The sequence below is a fragment of the Peromyscus californicus genome, unplaced genomic scaffold (genome assembly GCF_007827085.1).
Source record: "Peromyscus californicus insignis strain IS unplaced genomic scaffold, ASM782708v3 Scaffold_15__1_contigs__length_86483966, whole genome shotgun sequence".
Classification (NCBI taxonomy): Eukaryota; Metazoa; Chordata; class Mammalia; order Rodentia; family Cricetidae; genus Peromyscus; species Peromyscus californicus.
In genome coordinates, this window is record NW_026294447.1 from 57,066,676 (window position 1) to 57,094,472 (window position 27,797).

At 51.4% G+C, this 27,797-nt stretch overlaps 1 protein-coding gene across 14 annotated transcripts in view; it reads right to left on the reverse strand.

Moving 5' to 3' along the window:
- Bcl11b (BCL11 transcription factor B) overlaps positions 1 to 24,129 on the reverse strand; it is a 91,571-nt gene extending 67,442 nt beyond the window's left edge. Inside the window, exons 1-2 of one of the 14 annotated variants that reach the window (XM_052738913.1) lie at positions 23,122 to 24,129; positions 9,723 to 10,085 (exon numbers count right to left, since the gene is read on the reverse strand). In XM_052738913.1, the coding sequence (XP_052594873.1) occupies positions 9,723 to 10,085; positions 23,122 to 23,179 (421 nt within the window). In that variant the 5' untranslated portion in view covers positions 23,180 to 24,129. Of the gene's footprint in view, positions 1 to 9,722; positions 10,089 to 20,281; positions 20,415 to 21,664; positions 22,061 to 22,140; positions 22,387 to 23,121 lie in introns of those variants that run through there. The other 13 variants (XM_052738911.1, XM_052738924.1, XM_052738923.1 and 10 more) reach the window with 13 other exon arrangements.
- Between the last annotated feature and the right edge of the window lie 3,668 nt (positions 24,130 to 27,797).

Here is a 27,797-nt window from a genome sequence, read left to right on the forward strand (position 1 = left end):
CTGCCCCTCGCCGTGGCTTCACTGGCAGCTTCCAGGGGGTTCTGAAATGCAGTTCCCCAGGCCAGGGGTCGCTCGACTTGGCGCATGCACTCTGGGCAGAGAGGGGGCGAGCGGCGGAGGAGGGGCGTCCCGTACACAAAGGGCCCCAAAGCCAGCCGCCTCCCCGCCCTTGACCTTGGGTCTCCGCCTCCATCCCTCTCCTGCAGCCCAGGAAAGAAGCTGGCTCCGGGCCAGGAGCGTGCTTACTGGACTGCGGCTGGGCTGGGGGGCCTCCAAGGTGAGGGGGTGGGGGTGGGGTCGGGGGAAAGGAGCACATAAAAGAATGGAATCTGGGGCTTCAGTCCGCTCCGCAGAAACCCGCACTGCAACTCCTGCAGGAGCCAGTTCTGGCGGCTGCGACTCGGTGCACAGTCCCCGAAACCCAGAGAAAAAGTTGCATGAGTGGTTGCTCGAAGGACAAATCCACCCCATGAGTGGCCTTTCGGCTTGTCCAGCCCGCCCCCACCCCTTCCTCCAACCCCGGCCGGCCGAAGCGGGCGGAGAAGAAAGGAGCACGCCTGCCCCGCGAGGCCAGACGCCGGCAGGGTCAGCTGCGCCTCCGCTCGCTCTGCGCCCCGCGCGGGCAGCTGGTCCATTAAGCCCCCGAATTATGCATGGGCCTGGCTCCCCTCGGCCTCCCGTCCTGGGCGCAATCAACGTACATGGCGGGGAGGGCGGGCAGGAGTGGCCCGAGGAGGACCGGGCGCACCCCAAGGCCCGGGAGCGGTGCGGCGGAGGCCCCCAGCAGACCCGGGCGGGCCTAGGGAGGATTACCCGCAGCCAGAGAGGCCCCAGGTGCAGTCACCGAGAGTTGTGGGTATCCATACCGCACCGTGCACCCGCCCTAAACACTGTGCGGCCGGCATTGGGGAATAGCCATTTGTTCTCCTGCTGGGTGGATTGGTGTCAATGGACTCAAACTTCAGAGTGGCCTCCAAGCAGGCAGGGTCTGAGGTGCACATCACGTGGACCAGGCCGGAGGAGTGCAGTCCCAGCCCCCTCTCTCGGGAGCCTAGGAGATGGCCAGAGGCTGGGTGGGGGAGGGGCTGCTGTCCTCTAGAGGCGGGAAAGGAGACGAGTCTTTCAAGTAGCACCGTCCGGGTGCATGGGAAATTGCATTAGTGGTGCCTTGTGCCCAGAGCCTGAGAGGAGGGTCAGTGTCAGAATCGTGAAGATTCTGATGTCCACCCGCCCCCCTCCCAGGTCCCCACCACAGGTCTCAAACACCCTGAAACCTTAGAGACCACCATCACAACCACGGGCCACTTTCCAGACCTCTGCACTGCAATATACAGACCCCGACCTCCTTTGTGACTCCGAGAGACTCTGTTTACGAAAATGACTCTTTCCCATTTTCCCCAAAGCAAAGGCCAAGTCGGAAAAATGACATGCCTTTGTTTCCCCTTCCCAGCGAATAAAATCGCCTGGTTTTCAGGGAAAGTTTTACAAGCCAATGATGCCGAGAAGACCGCACTGTTTAGGTCTCTTAATTGGTTAGCTTTGAACTAAGGTGGGGGTTGGGGGCAGACCCAGCTCAGGCTCCAAGAAAGAACTTAGTTCTGGTCTAGGACCCCACAACGGTTTTCCAGCCATTTGCTGGAGATGGGAAAGGGTCAAGAGAGGAGTGTCCTATTTGTTTTTAAGGGAGAAGAACCAGACCCTTGCTGTCACCCTAAACAGGACAGATCCTGCCCTCCATCCTCAAGGGCCCATTCCCTAACTCCTACCCTCTCCAGAAATCTGGTCTGTCTTGGAAAAGCTGAAAGGAAGCCACTCAGACAGTTCAAGGGTAACCAGGTTTATTCTTGCCGAACGCTAACTGGGATTCGTTTGTGCCTTCATTGGGGGCACAAGCCAGGCTCTGGGGCTGCAGCCATTTTACAGGGTTCTGCATTTAGGGGCTGAATCCTACACCCACGGTTGGCCTGCCCCTTTAAGGCTGTGTCCACACTGACAACCTGAAAGTCTTGGAAACTGCCCCCTGGCTCCAGCCCATGGGTGACAGCTATGATCACACATCTTTAGGTGTGGCTGTTTGGGACTGGAGATTTGCCCTGCCTTGGGAGGCACGTCTCAACCGCTTGCCTGGAGTCTACACCAGGAGGGGAGTCCTTCACCCTCTGAGCCAGGTCCGGGTATGCTGTATGGGAAGCCACAAACAAATGCCACCCCAGACCTGTGGACTACCAGGAGGTCAGCCTTTCCCTCTCAGCAACCTCATCCCCCACCCACCCACCCCACCCCCAATCAATGGTTTTTATTTTCAACAGCCAGTTCTTCAGGGAAACTTGCCTCCCAAGTCCCATATGTAAAAGAGTCAAGTCTAGACGGGAAGCTGAGGGGTTCACCTAAATATCTCTTCTCACATTTTAGCTTAGAAGACAGGGAACCAGAGAGGGAAGGGGGCCAGGTTCAAGGTCACACAGCAAGAACATAGCTTCCAGGTCTCAGATCCCTGCCTGATTCTTCCTGGACCCAGGAAGCCGCCTGCCGGTTACCACCCTACAGTTAGGACAGCACAGCCAATAGTGGAGACATAGCCACAGACATGCACAGAACAGGTCGGGGCACTGTCCTCCTGGCCCCACTTCCTCTCAGAATGGCCCCCAGTAGACAGCACCCAGCTAGGAGCAGAAAGCCACAGTAAAAACCCACTGGGTCCCACAGGAGGGGAGGACCCAACGAAGACTCCTTCCGGGGCATAGGGCAAGAGCCAGGTTCCAGTGAACCACCCACAAACGTAGGCACTCCCCTGCCTATGACTCAGTTGTCTCTCTTACAAAATGAAAGTAGCAGCTGATTTACAGCGTGTAGAGGGTGGAGAGAGCAGATGGAACCAAGAATCAAATATGACCACATCTCTGCTTGTTTCCCTTCCGTAAAGTGGGGTTTAAGTTAACACCTGCTGAATACGGTTGTAAGATGATTAAACGGAGGGTCCATCTTTACAAGGCCCTTGGAAATAGTGGCACATAGCACATACTAAGCTCCAATAAGCACGGATTAAATTAAAATCCAACAATGAGAACCGAAACCTCCAGTGAAAAGATAACCCCGGGGAACAGGAGTGAAGGCCAGGCTGTCTTCTTTGCATGGACATGGACACACATCTCCCAAGCTTTGCATGAGACTAACAACACCATCAACAAACCCTATCCAACAACACACACACACACACACACACACACACACACACACACACACACACACATAAAATAAAAACCTCTAGTCAACTGCTAACCACTATCAAACAAAAAAACAATAACAGACTGAATGTGGCTAAATTCTCCCTCCCGAGCCAAGTTTCTTTCTTCTCTCTCCTCCTTTCTCAAGCTGCTGCTGCAAGAATGGACCAATATGCCATCTAGCAAATAGAGACACACACCTAATGGGGAGTGCAGGGAGGGGGGATACCCTTCTGGCAGACCAATTTTTTTTTTAATACAGTAAAATTTTGGACTACAGCTCAGGATTGGGGTCGTGACTGTCATTGGTACCGCTCTGGTCTGTGCAGCTCGGGAGCCTCTGTCTCCTGCCATGTAGAAGCTCACCCCAGTTGTGGGTGAAGTGGGACCCTCTGGGAGAGATAACTGGCCCCAAGCCTCAGGCCTGGGCAGTGATGGCTAGCAAAATGCCACCTGTCCTGACTCAGGATCATGAGAGCTAACTTCAGACAAGCCACCAAGTCTGTGGTGACATTGCCAGCTCTTCCGTGTCACCTCTGAGGCCAGCCTTCCTCTGAGCGGCCCTGTAACAACAGCTCCTGGTCTAAGGGCTGAATGTACAGTCACACAACATCACGTAAAATTTACAATAAACGGTCTGTCCTGAAAAGAAACAGACCATCCAGTTGTACAGGGGGCTGAGACTCCCAGAAGTGAACAGCTAGTACTTGTTCAAACCCACAGTTCCACAAAATAAAACAAATGATTTGTATTTGTGGGTTACAAACAACTGCAACAACGAATATAAAATAAAACAAATAAGTCTCAGTGGAAAAGAAAAAAATCTAACCCAGGCCCACGGACATTCACATCTTACAGCTTTCTCAGCTGCCACCTGTGCCTTTCCAAAGCCTTCACACACAAGGGTCAAGTTTTGGGGGTCTGAGGATTCCTGGCTGCATCCAGATTCCAGCATGGGTTTCAAAAATCATGCCAGATGGGGTACAGAGGTGTTTGCCTGCTACCCCCAGATCTGCCAAGCAACTGACAGAATTTCTCTCCCTAAAGGCCTATGCAAGCTGCCCAGGCCAACCACGTCTGGCTCTCCTTTGCTATGTGACTATGGGCAAGTTCCTTAACTTCTCCAAGAACCTTCCAAACCCGAATTCAATATAGGATTAGAAATATTTATTTGGAGGTTTAAAATTTAAGTGGGACATCCCAAGAAACCCATCCAGTACAAGAGGAGAAGGGCCCAGTGGAACCTCTATCTGAACCTCCCGGCAGACCATCCTGAGCCCTGATGTCCAGTCCGCCAGTCAGTGTTTACCCAGGGCTGTGGTTCCTCAGACAGAACACAGGCCTGTTTCTCACTGCAGATGGAACTAATAATTAGTTGTCATGATTCAATAATAAAAAGAGATAATCCATACCACAATATGCATGGATTTAACTAATCTTAATTTTGAGGGAAAATAGCAACTCCAAATAGATGAAATGCAAGTGTTTTGAGGTACCCTGCAAGTGGGTTATCTCCAGCTCCCAGCACAAGCCTCTTATTTACTTTCTCCTCTCACATCCAGGCTAACGTTGCGGTTTTTCATATTGAATTTTCTACGTAGCCTGCAGCGAATATTCTCAGAGCAGCATGGAAATCATGGGGCTCACCAGGACCCCTTTCCTCCAACAGTGGGTTTCTGAAGCCATAAACCAAACCCCTGTCTGTACAAGGGCTCTCCAGGCTCATCCTGGGCCCAGCTTAGGTTTCCAATGAAGACACATGTAGCAAGCACAGACACCATTGTGATAAGCAGCTGTCACCTCCAAGCTAGGGACCTGCCACCTCCCATCACTACTATCCTATATCCTATATTTCAGAAAATAGACATTTGGGGTTTGGGAGTGTTAGGGCTCAAACCTGGGACAAATGGCTGAGATGTCTATTAATTCTCCCAGCAACCCTCAGTCCCTACCTGTTACAGGGTCCTCCTGGCTGGCATATCCTGCCCTCCACCCTAAACTATTCCTGCCCAGGGACCGGGCTGGGCTTCCCCTTCCCCAGTTTCTCTGGCCCCTATATACTCAGCCATTTTGGCTACACCAGTCTCTTGGCCCGAGCGCCCGTCTTGGTCAGCAGGATCTCTCTTGCTCTCCTTCCTCCTCTCTCAAACATGCCCCAGCCCAGTCTGACCATATTCACTCTGGATTTCCACAGATGTCTCTGTCTCTGTCTGTTTTTCTCCCTTGTATCTAAAATAAAAAATCTCTACCCCTTAGGAAGAGTCATGTCCTCCTTTTCTTTCTTTCTTTGTTTTTTTTTTCCACTCAGGGAAAAGGAAAAGAAAGGCCGACAGCAGATTCCTCTCCATCGGGCCCCCTTTTGAGTGTGGACAGGGTGATAACGTGAAGAGCCAAATTTCCTTTGGAGGCCATCTGAGGAGAACGGAGAGGACCAGACTCAGCTCCAAGATTAAGACTGAGAAAGCAGGCTCCCCATCGCTGCGAAGCCAGGTCCACTCCTTCCTCTGCTGGGCTGTCTACTTCTGACTTGATCTCCGCTCTGTGGTATATCCTTCATGATACTAAAATGTGGGTGCAGGAAGAAACCGAGGCTGGAAAAGCAGAGTGATTCGCCTCAGACCAGCTGAAGTAAAGGTGTTTGGGCTCAGTCCAGGGGACATCAAGGTCCCCATGCCCTTCCCAGGTGAGGCGCTGTGATAGATATCACAACTCGACGTTAGTGTGATAAAAGAGAGAGGGGTGGACATCTCACCCTGCCATTGTTTCTGGTGTGTGAGTCTCAGAACCCTGTGGAAGCTTCCACAGCTCTCTCACTGAGCCTTTCCTAAAACACCCAAAAGTGTGTGTGGCTAGGGAGCAAAGTGCCATGGTGGAAAACCCGGGGCGGGGGAGGCACATATGTATGTGCTCTGCACATGTGTATGATACTTGTGACCTCCCACACACACAGGCTTGAGTCATCACTAGCTGCATGTGCAGATAAGGAAACTGAGTCTGTGAAGGGCTGGGAGCAGGGTGGTCTCACATCCTGTCTTTCCTACACAGCTTCAGACCCCAAACAACTGAACCCCTTCCTCTCCATCCCTCCCTAGATAATCCCGCAGCAAAACCTGTGTCTCCTCATCCCCCACCCAGGTCAGCCTGGATGCAAGCACCTAGTGCCTGTGCAGAGAGTCAGTCCCTGCTAGAGGCAGGAAGAGGCCACAGGAAGGCATCACTAAGCGCACCCAGGACCTCCATGGGTGGATATTACCATAGGTACCCCTGCACTCTTGACTCTGACCTCCAGCCAAAGGCTTTACTTCTAGCCAGTCACCACTATCCCTGAGTGAGCCTTGATACCAGCAGCCAGGGACTTCCTCTACCACAGGAGGTGAGCATCGAGGAGGACCCAGATCAACAAGCCAACATCAAGGACAGGGCTGCTATCTCCTCACACATTTCCTTTTGACGGACACTTTCTCAAGAGGAAGAGCATAGGTGTTCAGTTAATGAATGAATGAATGAGCTTTACAAATTCCTCTCTGGACCTTCCTAATCCTCTATCATTTAAAACAACAAAAAGATCACAATCCACTTATAGCTATCTCCAGAATGACATTGCCAAAGGAAGGTTAGGGACAGAATCCATCCACACCTTGGTTGGATGACTGGTCAAATCCCAACTCAGTTCTCACCCTGGGGACACAGTTAAGGACAGGAAGAATCTCAACACCTCCATCCATCTCTGGGGCCCTGTTTCCTAGAAGTTCCTGGTAAAGAGGAAAGGCTCTGTGACCCAAGAGCAGGCTGCAGGCTGCAGGCTGCAGAACCTACCACTCTCACAACCACCCCACCGTGGACTCAGCCTCCCTGACCAGCCAGAAGCAGAGTCCCAAGAATCAACAGCCACCTGCTCACCAGCTACTGGCAGGGACCAGCAAGGCCAATGAAGACGGCACAGGACATGGAGCAGCTGGGAAGAGCTCCTGAAGCCGCAGCCGGGAGGCAGGAGCAGGGGGCCCACTGAGGCCAGGGTGCCAGGGGCCTGGACAGCAGCTGTAAGGATTTCCGGAAGCCTGGGTAGGGAAGAGTCCGTGATTCCTGGCTCCCCTCTTAAAATATAAAGACTCAATTATCTTTGAGCAGCTTGCTTTACACATGAATTGACACATTTATTTTACAATAAATAACTGAAAGTTATCTGTGTTTCCTTTACTGTTAATCTACACAGAGAAATAATAAACAGGCCTTGTCTACCAGGCTGCAAGGACTGCAGAGTCCTCAGAATTCAATTAAGCTAAAATAATTAATGCTCTCACCATATTAAATTACTTTATACATTTGAGCCACTGATGTTTTATTCTTTAATCTTTCCTTTCTATTAAATGGAGAAAAAGAAAGAAAGAAAAGAAAAAAGTTGGTACCCAAGTAGGGAGGGGCCAGGAGGCCCCGGGGTGGAAAGGAAGGGTGGGGTGGGTCACAGGAATGAAATGGCCAGTTGTGGCTGACACAGCATGCAGAGTACTTTATGCCTTTGATGAGAATAACATTTTAAATACTTTAAACAAACATATCTCTTTAGACCTCTAAGGGCTTAGTCTACATATTTCTTCCAGAATGAAGAAATCCATTCCCCACCTTCCTCCTCTTGCCCTGCCACTGAACAGAAAGAAGGGCTGAGGATATCTCCCGTCACACATAAAATAAAAATACTGTGGGTCATTAACAGTATGGGGGGTAGGGAGCAGGGTGTGGAACGGGGAGCTGGAGGATAAGGATGAAGCAGCTGGGAGATTAACCACCTTTTGAAAAATCACATTTAGTTGTTTTCTTAAGCAAACTTCCCCATGGTGATCCACAGGCTCTCATTGGAAAAGACTTTTCAACACAAAATGAGGATTTGGAGGCTGGGCTCAGCAGATGAAGGTAAATAGGGACCAGCCACCCCTCAAGGCTACGCCAGGTATCCCACACACACACTTTTGAAATCCATCCCAAGTGATTTGTCTGACAACACAGACAAGGTCCCAGACATCCTTCTTGCCTTAATGGTGGGGTGTCATGCTGGCCATGTTTTTATGCCTGGTTATGTTGGCATTGTTTTCATACCTGATTCCCACTAGGGTACCCACCAGAAAGCAAAGTCAAGGCCAAACTCATCCACAGGTCCCCCCACTGCCCAGCCTGTGTCTTCAGACATTAGCAGACTGTCCAGTTACTCCCAGTGTACAGGTAGATAAACTGAGGCCCAAAGGTATGCAGCTGCCATGTGGTGGAGGTGGGCCTGCTGTGACAATGACTGCCTCTGATGGGAGGTCCTGGTCTATGCTTAGTGTCACCTCCTAAGAACATGAAGTGCCCCGGCATCCTTAGGGGCATGACCCAAACACCGCAGGGACTGTGTTTACATTTCCCCATCTGGCTACCTACTTGCATGATGCAAAGCCAGAGGAAAACCCTGAGAGAGAGAGCTCTACTGCTAATGCGCTGGTGGAGCCCATTCTTTCTCCATTCTTATAGCAGGCCTGCTAGGATTATTCACGCCCTATCAACAAAAGAGGAAATTGAGGTTCAAACTCATGAAGCAGCTAGCCCAAAGTCAGAAAGCAGGACTTGAACCCTCATCCGCACAAACTCTAAAGCCTGTCTTGCGGTCTCTTTGGGGGAACAAAGTAGAGCAAGGCTCCCACATTCCCTAGAAGCGAAAGCTTTGGCTTGCACGCTACCCAGAGGCTCCCTGGGAGACTCTAGCATGCCACAGTACGGCCAGGAAGGAAAGATGTATAGCAAAGTCACCACTGAAGGACACACGTGGTACCTGAGGCAGAGGCTCCACACTTGTTCTTCAGGTCGGCAGAACAGCTATCTAGGTAGAACCACACTGCATGCCACAAAAGAATGTCTATTCTCCCCTTAGGGGATCAGAGCTCAGACAGGTTCCCACAACCTGAGGGTCAGGCAAAATTGGGAAGCAGGCTCATGGATCAGATGGCCTACCCCCTCTTTTCACAGCTGGGGAAACTGAGTCCCCAGAGAGGAGGGAAGACAAATGCCACATGTAAGTGCCTAGCAGGTACTGCCACATTCAGAATCTTCTGAGTACTTCTAACCATTGACACAGGGGAGGTCTCCTGAACTCCATCTTAGAGATGAGGAAAACACTGTATCCAGGTTGGGAATAACAGAGTCCAAACCAAGCCTGACTCCAAAGCCAGGGACTGAGCCAAGATCACCAACAAAGAGAGGGCCAAGCCAACCTCCAAATTTCCATCTTGCATTCCAGGTCACTTCTGGATTAAGCATAAGATGGAGTTCCCTCACCAAAAGCAAAGGACCCAACATGCAGCAGTCAGGCCTCCCTCAGCTGTCTTCCCCAGAGGGTCACAGCCCCAGATAATGACCCAGAGACCATCTTGAAAGGCCCTGGACCTCCCCAAGGATCAATGCTCCAAGGTCAGGGGGCGGGACCAGCTGGGGAGGTAGTTTCAGCAGCCACCAGGTGAGCAAATGTCATACCTGCAATGTTCTCCTGCTTGGGACAGATGCCTTTCGTGGGTGACAGTAGGTGGTCATCTTCATCAGGGGTGACCTGGATCCCGATCTCCACTGGCTCAGACACTCTCCTGAGCTCAGAGCGAGAGGAGGGTGGAGGACTGCCCTTGTCCAGGCCCTTGTCGTAGCAGGCGCCCAGGCCCCCACACTGTTTCTTCTTGTGCTCTATAAAAACCAGGATGTCCCCCAGCGGGAAGTTCATCTGACACTGGCCACAGGTGAGTAGGTCAGGGTCGGGGCCACCCACCATCAGCCCCAGGCTGCTAGGCTCCTCTATCTCCAGACCCTCATCTTCCTCGAGGATGGCAGCCTCCACATGGTCAGCCTCTGCTGGAGACAGAAAGGAGACAGGGGAGGGGCAGAGAAGACAGAGATGGGCTTAGGTGATCACAGGCACCGGCTCCCTCCACCCCTCCCCACTAAGAAGCAGGCCCCTTTACTGCCAGTTTCTGTGGCTCCCCAAAACCTCCCAGAATCGGAGTTCACCCTCCCATCCCATCATAGCCCTGAGGTCATCGCAGCAGCCCTGGCTCTGGACTCCCTAGAGCACACCTTGCCAGTTTCTCCCACCACGCCAGTGTGCACAAGCACACCACACACACCCCAGCTGCCGGCAGCATCAGCTGGAGGCGAGGCCCTCACACTTCAGGGTATCTGAACATCACTCAGAGGGCTTCTCACTCCAGATCAGTGACTCGAAAAGCCAAACATCGGCATCCTTTAAGCTGTCCCAGTTTATTCCTGGGGGCAACAAGGCTGAGAAGCAAGGCCGTACGTAACGCCGCCGCGCCCCAACCCCTCGCTCCGTCTGGAGCCGTGTCCTCTCCCCACCAGCTCTCATTCATGTTCTTAGCCTCCCCATTCATGAGCTTCCTACTCGCATTCTTCTACCTGAGTCCTGGCCAGGCACCAAACTGGAAAACAGAAACCCAGAAACCCAGACAGGCGTTGGAAAGCCAGTCCTGCCCAGGGGGGGCGGGGGGGGGGGGGGGGGGAAGCACAAGTACTCAGGGAGAAGAGTCAGATTCCAGAACGCAGAAGAAAAGCCAGCTGAAGAGAGAGCCGGCTTCCCCTACACACCGTGCTCCTGTTCAGACCTCCATACCCTCAGAAAATCCTCAGTGCTCATCAGCTCACTCGGTCCTTTTTTTTCTAAAGGTCGGTTTTCTTTTCATTCCAAGAAAGAAAGAAAAGTCTCTTTAGACTCCAAAATCATTTCTGGGCAGATCTCAAACCACACTTTCAATGGGTTGGATGTTTTTACATTTCTTTTAGCAGTCAGGACACTTCCTTTTGTTGTTTTCGTTATTATTTTGGAAGGACCTAAACATTCTGAAGCTAATAAACGCTTCAAGAATCAGCCACTCCCTCAAGGGAATCCTTGGAAAGCTCAGCAGCGAAGTGGCATAATAAATCAAAGGCAGTGGACGAGGAGGTTCCGTGTTCCCCTTGGGGTCTGGGCAACTCTGGCTGGAATTCTTCCGTGACAGCTGGGCAGAAGGCACAGTGACCAGGTCTTCATAGGATCTGGGAACAGCCACGGGTCTGACACCAAGGAGGAAGCTTAAATGGTACGCTATACAGCAATTAGGAAAGGGTAATGATTGGCACAGAGGAGCCGGAGGGGTGAAAAGGAGGAAGACACATTCCGTGGCAGTGAGGTTATTAATGGGCCAGAGCCAGAGTGGAAAACTGAAGGGAAATAGTCTGTGGCATCTCCAATACTACATGTAAGTCGCTGTTCCATGTTTTCTGAGTATACGCTTGCTCGGGGCCTGTGTGAGTCCATGTGCAAAACTGAATGCAGCATCAGAGGCTGGTGACACAGAATGTGTCCCTGGAGCCACACAGGGAGAGGAGCAGGTACCGTCAATGGAAATCACACCTTGAGTCTCTGCCCATAGTCACTGGGAGGCACGTAGGGCACGCACGTAGGGCCCTCTGTAAATTAAATGTAGATAAGCACCCGAAAATGTGGCAGTTCAGAAACACCCCACAGATATGTAAATCCTAAATCTGTTGTCTGCAGATTGTTAACAATAACAAACAAACAGCAAAAAAAAAAAAGACAGGTAAAGGGACAATCCTCACCACACCACCCAGTAACCATTAATTATACTTGAAAAAGAAATCCGAGTTTACTTAAAAGGGAGCTTGAAGACAATGCGACGTAATTAATTTACCGATTTATCTTATGAAAAGCTGCCATGCCATGGTTAAAATGTAATCACAACCTTCAAGCTAAAGGTTCGAGGGAGAGACTGGATTCCTGTAAATCGTTTGTCGGGACGTAAAAGGTAATTATTCGGTGCCTCCTTTCCCTTTAATAATCTAACATTGAGCAATACTGTTTATATTGAAAAGCTTGTACCTTTAATTACCAATTACATATACATAATTTCAGAGCCAAAAGAGAGGGCTGTGCAAACAGTCCTTTAGAAATATAAGGATGTATTGTGCCCCATTTGCAGAAAGGGAACACTAACAAATGGGAGGAGAGTGTCAAAATATTATTTGCCCCCCCAAAAAAAGGGCACAAAGGAAATGAAATGAAAAGCAAAAGAAAAAGGAGGTGAAATAAAATTGAGAATTCAAACTCAGCAGGACGAGGTGCTATGCCTGGGATGGTTTTTCAATGTCCACCTTGAACCGGCCCCACAACACACCTGGTCCTTACAGCCTTCGATAAAAACAATAAACCCACATCCTCAACACAACGTCACTCCCCACAGCAAAGGGCTCCATTTCACCTTTTAATTGAGTCTACCTTCGATAAAATAATAATAATAACAGCATTATTATTGTTATTATTATCATTATTATTATTAACATTTTCAGCCATGCCCACCCACCTGGAAAATTCTCTAAAGTTTGAGTTATGTCCTCTCTGCTAGAAGGTTTCAGGCCACAAAATTTAAAAATGATTCTCTAACTCCAAAGAAACACAGACTGATATAAAAATTAGTAAACATCATATGTGCCTGTTCATAGTATCCCTCTCCCTCCACACCTTCCTTGACCAAGACTCCAAACTAGCATCGTTTTTTGCAATATCTGGTTGTGTCTGTCCATCTGTCTGTCTTCTCAGTTTTCTCATGCAGTGAGCCCTGTGAGGCCCAGCAATGGGGTGTGAAGGTCTCCAACACTGTTTACTAAACTGTAGTTCTGAGTTCTGTGTCTCTGCCTTACAGGCAGTCAACCTGGAGAGCCCTACAGGACAGGCTCAACTCAGAACTTAGGAACTGGCTTTAAGATGGGGGGCCCAACCCACTGCCACTACTAAAGGAGTTGGGAGGAGAAGGAACCAGGAAAAAAAATAAAAACTACCTCCCCTCCCACTTCCAACGCTGAAAGTAAAACTCCTGACAGTGACAGCGTGCTCACCCTGTCAATGCCAAGGAGCGGGGTTCCCTCCCCCCACCCCCAGGCTGTGTGAACTGAACTCTGAACTCTGGTCTGTTGCTAGTGATTCTCTGCTGAGAAAGACGGCCAGATTGCCCCCCAGCACTCAGGCAGCAGAGTCCCACTGAACCCCAACTTCAGTGGGTGGACCAGGCAGCTGACTGAGCCCGAAAGCTCAGGCAGAAGCTCTCAGAGACACCCCGAAGGCTGTGGTTTCATTTCCGTTGGCAAGCGGATATGGGCTGGGCATGTAACGTGTGTGTGTGTGTGTGTGTGTGTGTGTGTGTGTGTGTGTGTGTGTCCCTTCTAAGAACTGTATCAATAACGGAAGAAAGAAAAGGGAAAGAGCCTCTTGGCCAAGTCCTGAGAAGAGGGAGGCTGGCCCTCTGGGAACCCTCCTCGGCAGCCCTGTACTGAAAACGTGCGTCTGGCCCAGACACTTGCGTATCCCAGATCTGCACGGCCTGGGAGGACCCAGCCTATGCTTCCATAGGCAGAGTCCAACTTGCCACACAGAGAAGATGAAAAGCAGCCATTCCAACCCCAGACTCAACAAACCAGCCCCTCCCTCAGCCTCATCCCACAAACTCAGGCCTTAACAAGCAAGGCACAGGTAAAGCGTTCCTCTGAAAAGATATGTGCTTCCCTGAAAAGCTCCAAGTGTCAGGTGGCCTGCAAAATATTACTGCTCTCAATACACCATGAGCCCAGTAGGAACAGCAGTTGCTAAAATGTTTGACTCATTAAAGAGGGAAAATGAATGGACGGATGAAGCCAGCAACTTGCTTGATGTAAGATACCACAGGGTTGGAGAGAGTTCTGAAATATTAAATCTAAAGCACGTGAACAAATATATATTTAGAGAGAGAGAGAGAGAGAGAGAGAGAGAGTTAGATTCTCTTTTACAACAAAACCACATTTTATTTACAAGGCTGGGCCTTCTCCCAGCTGGTAAACGCATTTAGAGGCAATGAAATCAGGCTTCACAAATAATAATGAGCATCATTGTTAAGTGGAAGGGGAAACCCTTGATCCTAAGGCAAACTTCCCATGTCTCAGCTCCGCTGGGAAGGAATTTGGGACAGAAGACAGAAATAGAGAGGAGCTGTTCACACTAGCCCAGCCAAGCAGCCATCAAACCTCCAGCGGGGCTCAGAAGGCCTTACCTGGCCTGAGAGTCCCCTATGTGCACACAGATCCTAGGGCCCTGCCCATCCTGGTCCATCAACAGCCGCCCTCCACCTGCCCCCTCAGAGAATTCCAGCCAAGAGATCAGCTACCTGCTGTCCCTAGGCCATGGGGTGTGTACACTACTACACACACACACACACACACACACACACACACTGCTGCAGACACAGTACATAGGCTCATGTTCCCCTTTGCTTCTGTTCGACTCCAAATCTCTATCCTTAATGCCTAACCCACAGTAAGTACGGTTTCGACAAGGTAGGTGGAGACAGTAAGGAAGGATTGGGGGAGAGGGGGCAGGCTGTTAAAACAGTATGCCGCCAACGTCACCGCCACCATCACAATGCATATGCATGTTTACAAGAAATGTTCGGCATCCACCGAGCTCTGCCTCCTCTGACTGGAGACTTTGTGCCTGCTTCCCAGGAAGCCAGAGCCAGCTAGCCTGTGCTTACCAACGGCCCGCAAAGGGCTCTTCCCATAGCCTTCGGGTGGACACTCGGGAGAGGCCGAGACACCAAGAGGCACTGCCACAGTAACACCACCTACACCCGCACCCCGCAGAGCACAACACTTTCTGAGCTCCCATCAATTTTTAATTTATCGGATCCGAGGGAAAATAACAACCAGAAGGGAGGGAAGGGGGGGGGGGCCTGGGTGGGAGGAAGCAGGAATCAATTCTTGGGGGTGAAAATGATCTATGACTGGATGACGCAAGGCGCGACCAGAGGCTTTATGAAGTTCTCCAACTGAGGGAATAATGAAGTGCCCAGTGAGGAAGAGATGGAGGCGAAGAGTGAAGCGTGCATGGGGTGGGATGTCCATGCTGGGTCACGAAGGGTTAGGTCCCCAACAGGGATCTGGCAGGTCGCAACTACCAGGATCCAAAGCAGGAATTCCACACTCTATTCCACTCCCTCTGCCCTGACCACTCTCCCTCGGTGGGTTCAGAAGTCCAGCAGGTCCCAGATGTCATTTCCCCACGTCTCCCCTAAGAGCCACGTCCCCAGAAGGACAGGGCCATAGCACACAGCAGGCCGCCACCCTGCCTGCTTTATGCCAGCCCTAGCACGCCACTCATATTGAAATTTGAAAATTTCACCTTTTCTTTTCTTTCTCCTTTTTTTCTTTTTCTTTTTCTTCTTTTTTTTTTTGTTTGTTTGTTGTTGTTGCTGGGTTTTTTTGTTTTATTTTGTTTTTCGAGACAGGGTTTCGCTGTGTAGCCCTGGCTATCCTGGAACTAGCTCTGTCGACCAGGCTGGCCTAGAGCTCAGAGATCCACCTGCCTCTGCCTCCCGTGTTAGGATTAAACGCATGCGCCACCGTGCCTGACCTGAAATTTTCACCATCCTGACAAGTGGGATAAAGACAGAGAAATCCGTCGGCACAGAACAGGAGAATGGAGTGGGTTTTTCCTCCCGGGAAACTGACCAGGATTAGGGCTGATATGACCACCGAGGGGCGTGATGGAGCTTAGTCAGCATCCCAGGAAGGTAGGGAGTTTCTGATCCATGAAGATGTCCTGGCTGCAGGAGGACCCTCACTTATACAGCCTTGGTTGATAGGCTCTAGGGAGGGAAATCACATGGTAAGGGCAGGGGACCCCCATCTCCACAGACTGTCCTCTAATTGCCTGGCCTGGGAAAAGGTGGGTGGATTAAGATCAACCTCTAAACATCTCCTAAAGTGCTCCACAGGCTTAGTTCTAGCCCCTTGCTCCTACTGCACACGGCTCTCCAGAACCCCAAAAACAGAGTTCAGGAGGCTGGACCCCCTCAAAACTAAGAACAGACTAAGGAAGGAATAAGGAAATTTATACTCAGACATTCTCATACCCAAAAGTTAAAATGAAAAGCTAAGACCATGACAAATGAGGATGAATCGACATATGCTTTGATAAATAAAAGAGCTGCCTTTAAAAAAGAGGAAGGGAAAAAAATCTATCAATGACAGAACACCTTCTAAACATATTTCTCCAAGAAACTGCAAGCGCCTTCAATCTTCAGAGTCACTATGGGGCCAGCAATGATCTGATCTCAGAGTGTTCTCTGTGGCCAAATGAGGGCATTTCTTTTGTTTAATGTTTGGGTTTTCAAAGACATGGTGGAGGTGGGGGAGGATGTCCATGGGTACAACGCACATCAGGCTGTTTCTAGGGGGATCCAGATCCTCGGAGGCTACAAGAAGCCCACAAGGGCAGCAGTTTCTTCCCGTGTCTCCTCTCCAAGGTAGGAATTTAAACATGGCTCCGACCTCATCGCCTTTGGTTTATAGCAGCAATGCCTCCCTCTGAGGCACTTGTTAATCGCAGTAACATTGGCACTCAGCTTTCTTCAGTCTCTCGGCACGCTGTTCTAGAAGGCCCCTTAGAGCGGTTCGCAAATGCATTTGTATTTTAGCAGTTCCGTGGAACAAGGTCGTAAAAAGTTATGGCAAAACAGAGGATTTTTTTTTTTTTTACTCTCTTTTTACTTTGAAGTTACTTAATTTTGTGTGGTCTGGCATTTCATTGCAGTAAATAGCTTGAGCCGGCTAATTCCACACCCAAGCAAATTATCAGCTGCCACAGAGAAAGAGAAGGGGAAAAAAAAAAAAAGAATGAAATTCTGGAATTTCAGCAGCTACACAAAAGACTTGCATATGTCAAAACGGCAGCAAGAGTCCCCGGAACACAGCACTGCTCACCATCTAGTGTCGTTCCATCAGTAAACAAGAGATCGCTGTGCCTACCTCTCACCCGCTCCTGAGCAGGACACAAGATGTATGTGCCCCTGACATCCTGCTCCAGCAATTTTTAGGCACATCCTGGGAAAGCTAAGCACTCAGGGGAGGCAGTCCACAAACCAGAGACACAGGGAACGGAATATGCAGATCTCACAGGCCAGTATTTAGCTCCCGAGTATGGGAAAGCAGATTTATGAGGTCGGAGCACAGAGCACTCAAGACCCCCCCCCAGGCAGGATCTTATGAGTCAACTGAGTGCCAAGATAGGACAAAGCCACCATCGAAACAGCTGTATGACACGGGACCACATCCCCAGCATTCTTCTGACTCCTCCCGACTAAGCGGAAAACAAGTGTGTTGCAGCTAATGAAATCTTCATGGATGCTCAGACGGCATCAATACCTTGACCATTCGGTGCAGGGTACAGCCCCCCAAAAGAATTTATGCTCACCTAGCCTCCCCAGATGTGACATCAGCATTAACCTGGGGACAAAATCCTTGGAGAGTTTTAGCTAAAAAGAAGGCCCAAGCAGGCAGCCAGAGAGCCCTGCCTTCATGAAAGAGAGATTTTAACAGGAAAACATCCAGCCGCCATCTGTCCCCCCACCACCACCCCATATATATGTATTTTAAACCCCACGAATTGAATGTCTGTGTTGGTGTGTAGTCACAGCTCAGGAAGGCCCCCAAATTCCAAGGCAAATGATTGGGAGTTCCTATAAACTGAATTTGAAAAAAAAAATAAAAAATAAAAAAAAACAGTTCTCTGCGGGCCAAAAGCCACTGCCCGGACCCAAGGTTGAAAGGTACCACATTCCTCTTTTCAGAGCTATCCTCTGTACTTGCCTCCGTGGTGTGCTTACAACTGGCCAGATTCAAACATTAAATGAAGTACAGAAATCATCAGATAAATGGCTGGCCCTCTTCCTCCAGCTGATGACAGCGAAGGCTTTTGTCCGACCTAATTTATTTCTCTTTCAGGTTAGCATAAAAGCACTTTCCTGTGTCAGAGCAAGCTCTTCAGCTCGCCCACTGAACTCATGCCTAGGACTCCAGCTCACTGTGCTGTCTGCAGATTTCTGGAACTCTAAAGCGAAGACATTATAGATCTAGAAACCCCACAATCAACACTGTCCATATATTCCCCAGCACCGAATCACACATTTGGGGATCGATGTAGCATCATGACATGCCATCCACGAAGGGCACTGTCTGGTGTGAAAGGTAAGGCTGCTGCTGACCCTGGCAAGCACACACTCCTCGAAAACAAAACTGTCCACATTATTTGAGTTATGTTATGTCTTGGGGGAAAGAGCTTGCTCCCCTTAGTTCTGTGGGCTCACTATGGAATAGACGGCATTGAGAGTGCTATCAAATCACAGCTGAAAGGATTTCCATCCATCAAGCTGTCTTGGGTCCAGGACTCCCTCAAGCAGCAATTCACAGTGACCACCACCGGCCCCCTCCCCAGGTAACATACACCAAAATGGACCACCCCTCAAATGATGCTCACTGTTCCCAGACTCTCTAAATGGATTCTGAGTACCTTACCAACAAAACAAAATGTTCAGAACGTCAAGACAGATCACAGATCAGGGGACATACGCTCATCCAGGAATAACAATTTTAATTGCTTAAAAAGAAAAGGAAATTGAAGGGAAAGAAAATACCTCCCCACCTGCCAGGTAAGGGCTTACAAATCGATGGTCATAGCTTGAAAATAGATTTTTCAAACTTATATTCTCATTTTGTCCTGCCCGAATCTCTGCTGGAAAATCAATATTACAACTTCACGCTTAAGACATTTTGCAGCGACACAAACTGCAGAAGCTGCTGCCGTGGCCGATGCTGCTGCTGCTGCTGATGGACGCGGGTTCCCAGGCATAGCATAGCGGCGGAGGCACCGCAGCCATGACACGGGCACCGAGCGCCCCCTAGCTGACGAGAAGCGCTAGGCGAGGCTTGGAGCATCAGGCTTGCCATGAACCAAAAGCCAATTCCACCGAAAGTTTACTTTGGAAAGTATTTTATCACAACAAGCAACAAAGAATGCAAGGCAATGGAGATAGGAGGTGAAAAATGGATACATAAAGGAGGGGAGGAGCAGGCAGGAGGGAGAGTCTGATTAGGCGCTGAAAACCTGTTCGCTGCTGTAGGAAACTGGAGTCTGTAACTAGACTGTTTTACACACATCCATTTCATCTGAGACATAGTTCTAATTATGGTCAAATACACCGAAAGTTGACCTTTCCTCTGGCCAAAGAAGACCCGCTGGGTCCTTCTGTGGTAAGCTGAGAAGTGCATCTAGCCATCTAATCCTGACCCTCCCAAGTCTCTAAGGCCAGGTCCCCAGGAGCAACGGTATTCACCCCAAGACTGAAGAGCCGACTTGTTTTTTCTGTTATGAAGTATCCTAAAGACCAGACAAAATTTGCCAAAGCCCAGGCTCAGGCAGATAGCAACCTTCCCCCCTCCAGACAATAAACATGCATATACACAAAAATCTTCAAATAAGAGGGGGCGGGAATGCCCTTTAACAATATTGGGGTTGTTAAAATATGCTCATGGCTGTTTTCTCTCCGGTGTGAATTACAAATGAATAAAACCAACCTGGCATGACACCTTTGACGAACACATTTTTATTCTCCCATGGAATCCAAGCTGCTGACATATCACACTTCTAACGACACGGGGTTCCCTTCTGGGCAAAAGGGGGACAAACATCATTGGCCCTACCCAACTACCAAAAAAGAGAAAAATAACAGAGGGCCCAGGTCCTGTGAAATTTACCAGAGACACAGTTCAGTAAGATAAGTGGGCCATTATAGACATGCCGTAGCCTAGGCTTCAGATCATTGTGAACATAGCCACCTTTAAAACAGACAACATCACAAAACCCAACTTGAAGCGGCTAGTATGGGATTAATACAGCTAGCCTAACTTCTGCAGCTAATTTTGGGTCTCCGGTTGTTGTGCGAAATCATGAGTGCATACAAAAAAAAATTACTAGTCTTCCTTGGAAACCTGTTGGTGGGTTATTGAAAAGTTGGCTTAATTAGGGCTGTATAATTGACCACTCCATTTTACCTCCTTTATTTCTTCAGAAAGCCTTGAGCTTTTCCACCGACTGTAAAGTACATTTCCTTCTGCCTGACCCTGCCTGGCATGGCCTTTCCCTCTGCCTGGCCAGCGGCTGCCTCTCTTACCTCCGTCTACCATTGTCCCCATGTCTTGTGTTTGTTTTTATTAATGGCTGTGTCTGTCCTCCTGTTTGAAAAGCCGCATCCATCTGGGTCAAACATTTTGAAACAAGCCAGAAGCCCAGGTTTTCCTCTCCAGCTGTCTCCCACTCTCTCAGCTCCCTTACTCCTCTTCTTACCGCCCTGGCTGTAAAACGTAACTAACTCATCTCAGGAGTCCTTCTCCTACCCCCATCCCCAGCACACCAAGACCATGGATGCTATTTTTGTGCTTTTCTGGTTTCCTAGGCCATCAGTGATTCTAAGTTGCATCATCCCCAAAGAACCTGAAGCTTGCCCCACAGGCCCAAGACTGCCACATTTTAGATGGTTTCCTTCACATCTGAAATCTCACATGTGGGCGCCTGTAGGGGCCTGTGACACCACCTGCTTTGCTGGCCAGGACCTCAGAGCCCTTGCAATCAGGGATCCGGCATCCCAGGGTTTGCGGCTAGTCATGTTCCCCAGGCCACTGTGCATCTCCTGCATCCCTGTCTTGTCTTGCCACCTCCGGGGTGACACAGCACAGACAGAAAAGCCAGCTGCTTCGGGATAAGCAGCATTTCCTGAGCGCTGGTTGGACCACTCTCCTTGCTTAAACCCCTTAAACAATACCCAGGCTCCCAGGGCCCCCGGAAGGCAGGTAGAATTGCTTAGCAGCCTGGTCTCTTGGCCCTCTTTTCTTCCCAATACTCTTTGCCTTCTCTGCCTCTGCTGCAGCGTCAGCTGGCTTTTCCCAGCTGCTCTGAGCAAGGGCGAGACAGTGAACCAATGCAGAATGGAAGGATGTCACACCAAGCACCCCTCACCCCCAGGCCCAGCTGCCATCCGGCCCTCTGATCAGAGCTTGCTCAGGATGTCCCAGGGATGCCCAGCGAGGGACAGCAAACCTACTTGCCTTTTCCCGAATACTCAACTGCAAATGCTCCTGTGCCGGGACTACCAGTCTCTCTCCCTTCCAATCGACTCTCCCCTCCTCAAAAACAATCCTTACAATTATACAGGGGCTCCCAGGGGCAAACTGCCTCCCGGACAAATTAGGCTCTGAAAGTATGGATGTTTTAACAACTACCTCACCTAAGGAGGGACCGGGCTGTAAAATAACCCGTGGCTGCGGCTTACTAAAGGAGGGAAATAAATGTCAAGTGGTCAAACGCATCTTGATGAGACCAGGCTCAAATCTGATTGCAAAACATTTTGTTTTAAATACAACCAGCAAGTCTCCTTTGACATTACAACATTGAAAAAATAAAGGAGACTCCTTTTCCCTCCTCCCCTAAAAGGCACCCCTCTCCCAAGAACCTCACTTTAATATATATCCCCCCAAAATAATAATAATAATAAACGCACAAATTCTTACTAACGTGTCTGCGGTAACAAAGGAGAGATGGGAAGAGCAATAGCTTCGAGCAGATGGCTCCTGTGCTGGGTTGGAGGGGAGGGGAGAGCCCCTTTATATATTTATTTATTTATTTAAATTCTTTAAAATATAACATAAATATTCGGCTCTCGACCGCAGGCCAGCCAGTCCTAGGCGGCGGCCGTGGCTCACAGCCTTCTACAGCTCCAGCGCGGGGAGCCGGGCCCCGGCGCAGCGAGGTGAGCGAAGGATTGCAAGATTACAACCTGCCTAAGGTCTCGATGGCACCCAGAGGAAATTTTATTTCTATTGCAATAAAATATAATAATAAATAAAAAGCAACCGCGACCAAAAGAACGCGGGGAGAGGCTCGAGCAGGCTGCGGCTGAGGCCGGCCCGGAGCTCTGCAAGCCGACCTCGCTGGTGCCAGCGCGGGGACCCGGCGGGCTCCCGGAGAACTGCGTACCTGCGCGGCTCGCGCTGGCGTTTTCTTTTCTAAATGAACCCAGCTGGGGCGTTGGAAGCTGCTGCGTGTCTGCCCTGCTGCCTGACTTCGCGAGCCCAGCCACTGGCTTGAAATCCGGCGGATTTGCACCGCGACCTGCCTTGTTTATTTAGATGGGGAAGATGAAAGATATTGAGATAGAGAGATGGATAAGAGGTTGATAGGTATTTTTCTCCCCTTCCTTTTTTTTCTCTTCATTTTTACTGTTATAAGCGCATCCCTCTTTTCCCACTCCTGACAATCTTTTTTTTTTTTTAACTCGTGGCGGGGATTTTTTTTTCACCAACCCAAATCCTCCCCCCCACACCTTTTTTTTTTTTTTTTTTTTTTTTTTGGAGTTGGGGGGGAAGAAGACAAGACCGTCCCAGGAGACGGAGGTGGGGAAATGGGGAGGGGGTGCTCCAGCCCAGCAAACAGCTGCGCAGCTGGATTCTTTTGCAAATAGCGAGAGGAGGGGAGGGGACGGCGGCTTCGGAATCCTAGCACCAGCGCGGCCGGCGCCCTGCCTGGCGGGGCGCAGAGACCGGGCACCGGGAGCCCGCGGCCACCCCCTCGCCCTGCGGGTCCCCGGGTCCGGGGCGCACTCGGGGCTCGGTCCGCCCGCTCCTCCGAGCGCGGACCCACGCGCTCGCCAACTTTTCCCGGCTCCCCCTCCCCCTCCGCTCCTCGGCCCCCTCCCCCTCCTCTCCAAACCCCGCCACCAGCGCCGCCGCCGCCACACACGCCGCTTGGAGGGCCGAGCGTCCAGCCCGGCTCGGCGCGCATAGCCGCCTGCAAACCCGCGTGCCCCCTCCTCGGCCCGGAGCCCGCAGCGGCTGCCCCCGGCTGCAGAAAAACTTTCCCAGGGCCCCACGCCCGGCCGCTGCGTCCGGTTTGGTGTCCCCAGCCCCGGGCGACCGAAGCCCCGGCCGCCGGCCCTTCACACGCGCCGCAAACACTTACGCGTGATGAGCTCCCTCTGGGACAAGTGCTGCGGGTTGCCCTGTTTGCGGCGGGACATTGCCCCGGCATCTATTCTGGCATCGCCCGGAGAGCTGCACAGATGCGGGCCGGGGAGGGGGTCCGAGCCGCCGCCGCCGCCGCGCCTCCTCCTCTGCCCGGGTTGGTGCCTCTGCCCTTCCTCGCTTCCTCCTCCTCCTCCTCTTCTTCTTCTTCGTCTTTATTTTGCTCTTTCTTCTGGGCTGTGTTTTTGTTTTTGTTTTTGAAAAAAGAAAAAGCCAGGAAGATGGCTTGGTCTAAAATAGAAAAGGCAAAAATAAATGATAAAACTGCTGTTGCTCGCCGCGGGTTGGCTGGTTTCTTTAAAAATATATTCTTTTGGAGGAAAAATATCTCTCACACTTCTTCAAAGTGCTTGGCCTCTTAGACTTGTAAATGTCTTCTTGAAGTTACGCCGGGTTTTGCACCGGCCTCTGACACTTTTCTTTCGGGGTCTGGTAGGTGGAACGCGCACTTCCACCCAAAGGGAGGGGGGAGGAAAATGCAAACAAATTTCAAAAAAGAAGGGAAAAAAAAAGCAAAGAAAACTTGGGGACTTGTCTCGTAACCCCTCACCCCGCCCCCTCAAAAGCCCAAAAGCAATGAAAAACTGCCTTGGTTCGGCTCTTTCTGGGTTTTCTGCGCGCTGCCTGCTTTTTTCTTTCTCGGAGGCTGACCCCTCCGAGGCTCTGGGGGACTCCGGGAGCGGCTCCTTCCCGGGTCACCTGGCAGGCTGGCGCCGGCCGGAGGGGCTGCGGGTCCCCGCGCGCGCTCCCCAGCGCTGCCGGGCGCCGCGGGCCCAGGGGGAGCGGGGCTGCGGGGCGGCTCGCCCAGTGTGCCCGGGTCGGTGCGGGCGTGGACGGGAGCTATAGATTGCAACGTGAAGATGGCGGAGTCCAGGTTCTCCGGGAGCTCTCGGTCTCTCTGTGGCTGGGGCTGCCTCTGTACAATGGGATAAAATTCAAGTTCAAGTGCGGACGTGACGTTTAATCTGCTCTAGAGACAAAAAGACCCAGAGAGTCGGAGCACTGGGGGCGACTAGCGGTGGCTTTTTAACATTGTACCCTGTAAGAGAACAAGAAAGCACACACCGAGACACGCGCGCGCGCACTCACACACACTCGCCAGTGCGCACACCCGCAACCCAGGCCGGCCACACGTGCAAACTGCTGTTTTTGTGAGCTTGTCTTATCCCTGAGCACCGGCTGCGCAAAAGCGGAGGGAGGGAAAGTAAATAAAATAAAGTCGTTGTCCCCCCCACACACACACTCTCCCTCCCTCGGGAGCAGGACCCCCTTGAGAAAGGGGGCGGGGTGCTGTTTGAATCACTGAGGTACACTGAGTCCAAGCAAGTCCAAACCCACCGACTCAGGAAGGGGGGCTGGAAATGGAGGGGGGTGTGAGTGTACTGGGGAAATATATACCATTGCTTCACTTCCCTGGAAAAGTAGTTACAATAGGCTTTACTTATTAGGGGGCGGGGGGGGGGGGACGTTTTGTAGAAACTTCCAAAAAGTATCTCCATATAAACCGTGGGGATTTGGTCCTCTTAGAGAACAAAATAAAAGATACTAAAAGTGCACAGTGGGGGGCCCATTTTGTTTGAATCCCATTCCAGAAGAGATCTTCGCCTTTCTGGGCCCCATTAACTTCTAGGGGTCAAGCATTGCCCCGCCCCCACACCCTAGTCTCCTTGGGGAGCACGCGCTAGAGGGGCAGGGGTACTCCACGTGGGAGAAGACTCCGACACACAGATCCAGAAGTGGGCGTGGCCAGCTCTCTGCAGGAGGGTGACTCGGCGAGGCGCCCCCCAATTCCCTCCGTAAAATCTCTGCAACCTGGAAGTCGCCCCCCTCCTCCACCGCCCGGGATTGGACTTGAAATTGCTTGTCCGACCGGGAAGGACAGAGCCGCCTTGTCAGCCGTTTGATCTCCAGCCGGCGAGGACAAGGGGAGTTGTGGGGGCCTGCCCGTGGCCCGGGGACAAGGCCAGGCTGCAGTCCCCGAATGCACCGCCCCCTCTGGCGCTCTCCTCCAGGAGACCAGCTGGGTCTACTGGATAACCTGGCCTCCCGCGCTGGGCGCGCCAGGCGGCTGGACCCCTCTCCCTTCCCCGGCGGCCAGGGCGGGTCGGGGCCTGGCTGGGGCTGGGCTTTGCGGTGAGCCTGGCTGCACCGGCCTCACCCCACCCCAGGCCCGGCGCCCCAGCTTCAGCCCAGGGATTGGCGAGGCTGCAAGGCCTCCAGGCGAGCCTCCTCTCCCGGGGCCTGTTCCTCAGGGGGCACCTGGGCTTTTGTTCATCCTGAAAGCCATGGGTGGGGCCATAGCACCAACGAAGCACGTAGTGCTAGGAGCAAGGACAGAAGGATCTCTCTTCCCTTCCCACTTCACCCAAAATAATCACTGTACAATGTGCCCCAGCTTGCAGTTTCCAGCACCGTGGGCTGCAGGGTCCACGGACCGACGCGAAGATGAGCCGAGGAGATGCTGGGTGGGGGCGGATTTGCACCTCCTTCGGCGGGCCGGGCAGGCCGCGTGCAGCTGCCCACCACCACACACACATGCACCCCTCCACGTGGTCAAAGTCTGGAAGCGTCTCCTCTCAACCCATCCCGCCCTACCGAAAAAAAAATATTTCCAGGAAAGTGGCCAGAGTAGGGGGTGGGGGGGAGTAGCCCACACCCACCCTTTAATAAACCTCCCAAGAAATCCATAAACTGGCCTTACTCGCACACCCCTGTTTTAAAGTGAAAGATCAATTAGCCTTCTTTTTTGTAGGCCCGCAGATGGGAAAAAAGGCCAGAGAGGGTTAGGACTTTGCCCAAAGGCACACAGCACATCGGGGGCAGGTATGGACTTAAAACACAGCGGCGCGCCAGCTGCAGCCTGCCACCTTGGGCGCGAAATTCAAACACGTGGCCCTCACCTTCTGGGGGAGATGGCTACAAGGAAACCGGACCGAGCCAGAGGCCCAGGACGAGAGAGGAGGAAGAGCTCGCTTAGGAAACAGGGAGCATGGGGCCCCGGAATCAGCTGCCTACTTGAGCACGGATGGGGACCCGGAAAGGTGCAGCGGGAAGCGGCTGAACAGCCGGGACTGACCCCGAGCACGTCCTCCCGGACTGCGCGCTACCCCGACGGCGGGAAGGCGCGCGCACTGATGGCCGGGTGCAGGGCCCGAGCTGTCGCTGCCGCGCGCTCCACCTCGCGGCCGCCGACAAGAGGCCTCCCTGCCCGGGCCTGCGCCTCCTCCTCTCCCAGGAGGCGGCCGGGAGCAGGCAGCGAGCGATCCCAGCTGCCACTCCAGTCTCCTCCTTTTCCCTCTGCCCGTCTGGCACGGCATCATTTGCGCTGAAAGCTGTTAATGTCTGGTCTCACAGCTCCCCCTTTAGTCTTCCTGCGCTCCGTGTCTCGCGTTCCCAGCCAGATCAATAGCCGCCTCTCGGCCGACCTTGACCTCTCGCTCGACCCTGCCTTGCTTAGGCTACTGGCTCCGGGGTACGCTCTCTCTGCTCTCTCTGCGCTCGGTCAGACCCGGCCTTTGCTCAGGACCCCAGGTCAGGCAGATGTATCCGAAACCCCCTCAGACAGAGCTACCCCTCTACGAAACCTTGTTTAGTATAAAGGTCACTCCCCTGACTCCCCAACACACACACACACACACACACACACACACACACACACACACACACACACACACACACACACCACATGCAGCACAAATGACTAACCGGAAGAGAAAAGGTACAAACGTGGGCCTGAACCCCTTGCATAAAACGCTAACATCATTTCTCCTGTACTTGCTAGAGGCCTACTATGTGCTTTGCCCTTGACACAGAACTTAATCAGAAACAAATGAGAAAGAAAGAATATAAATAGGAATGTCACAACGCTTTTTGAAGTCCCAAATATTTCCCTATTTCTTCCTCGGCTTCACACTCCATTCCCAGAGCGAATCCCCCACAGCCTCCATCCCTTTAAGGATAGGGGAATCGTTCTTTACAGAGGAAATCTTCAGAAATTAAAATTCATTTCGCCGAATCAAAGTGCATTTTTATTAACTTGTGTAGGGTTCTAACCCCCTGTGTGTGCCTTGGGTAACATGCCACAGAGTGGGGGCGGACTGGTCGGACCGCTCCACCCCACCCCACCCAGAAAAAGGCTTTTTGCTTAAAATTCCTTGAAGGATTCTCAATCCTTGGGCACAGACTGGGGCCCGTGGAAGAGTGTGCAATGTTGTCTTTGCCTTCTGAGCTGTTACATTTCATCTTATGTCTTTACGAAAATTTGGAAAGATCTAGATCTAGAAGTGTCAGGGGAAATGGGAAGTCCTGGAGTCCTTGCAGGAAGAAAACTGACATTTCATTTGTTTTTGTTATTTTTCTCCTTAACAGGGATCCTCCCTCTGAGATGTAGACAGATAACTTTGGAGCTGTCTGAGGGCCCAACAACACAGCTTACCAAATTACTTTGGGTTTCGTTTCTGGTGCTTAAAAATAAAATAAAATAAAAAATCCATGCAAAGAGAAGGCGAATCTTCTCATTTTCACAAGTGTGGGGCAAACTCCGAAGTAAGCCATGCCTGCTGCTTTCTGTTCCCCCGGGGTTTTAAACCTTATTGACTGTGAAGACTCGAAAAA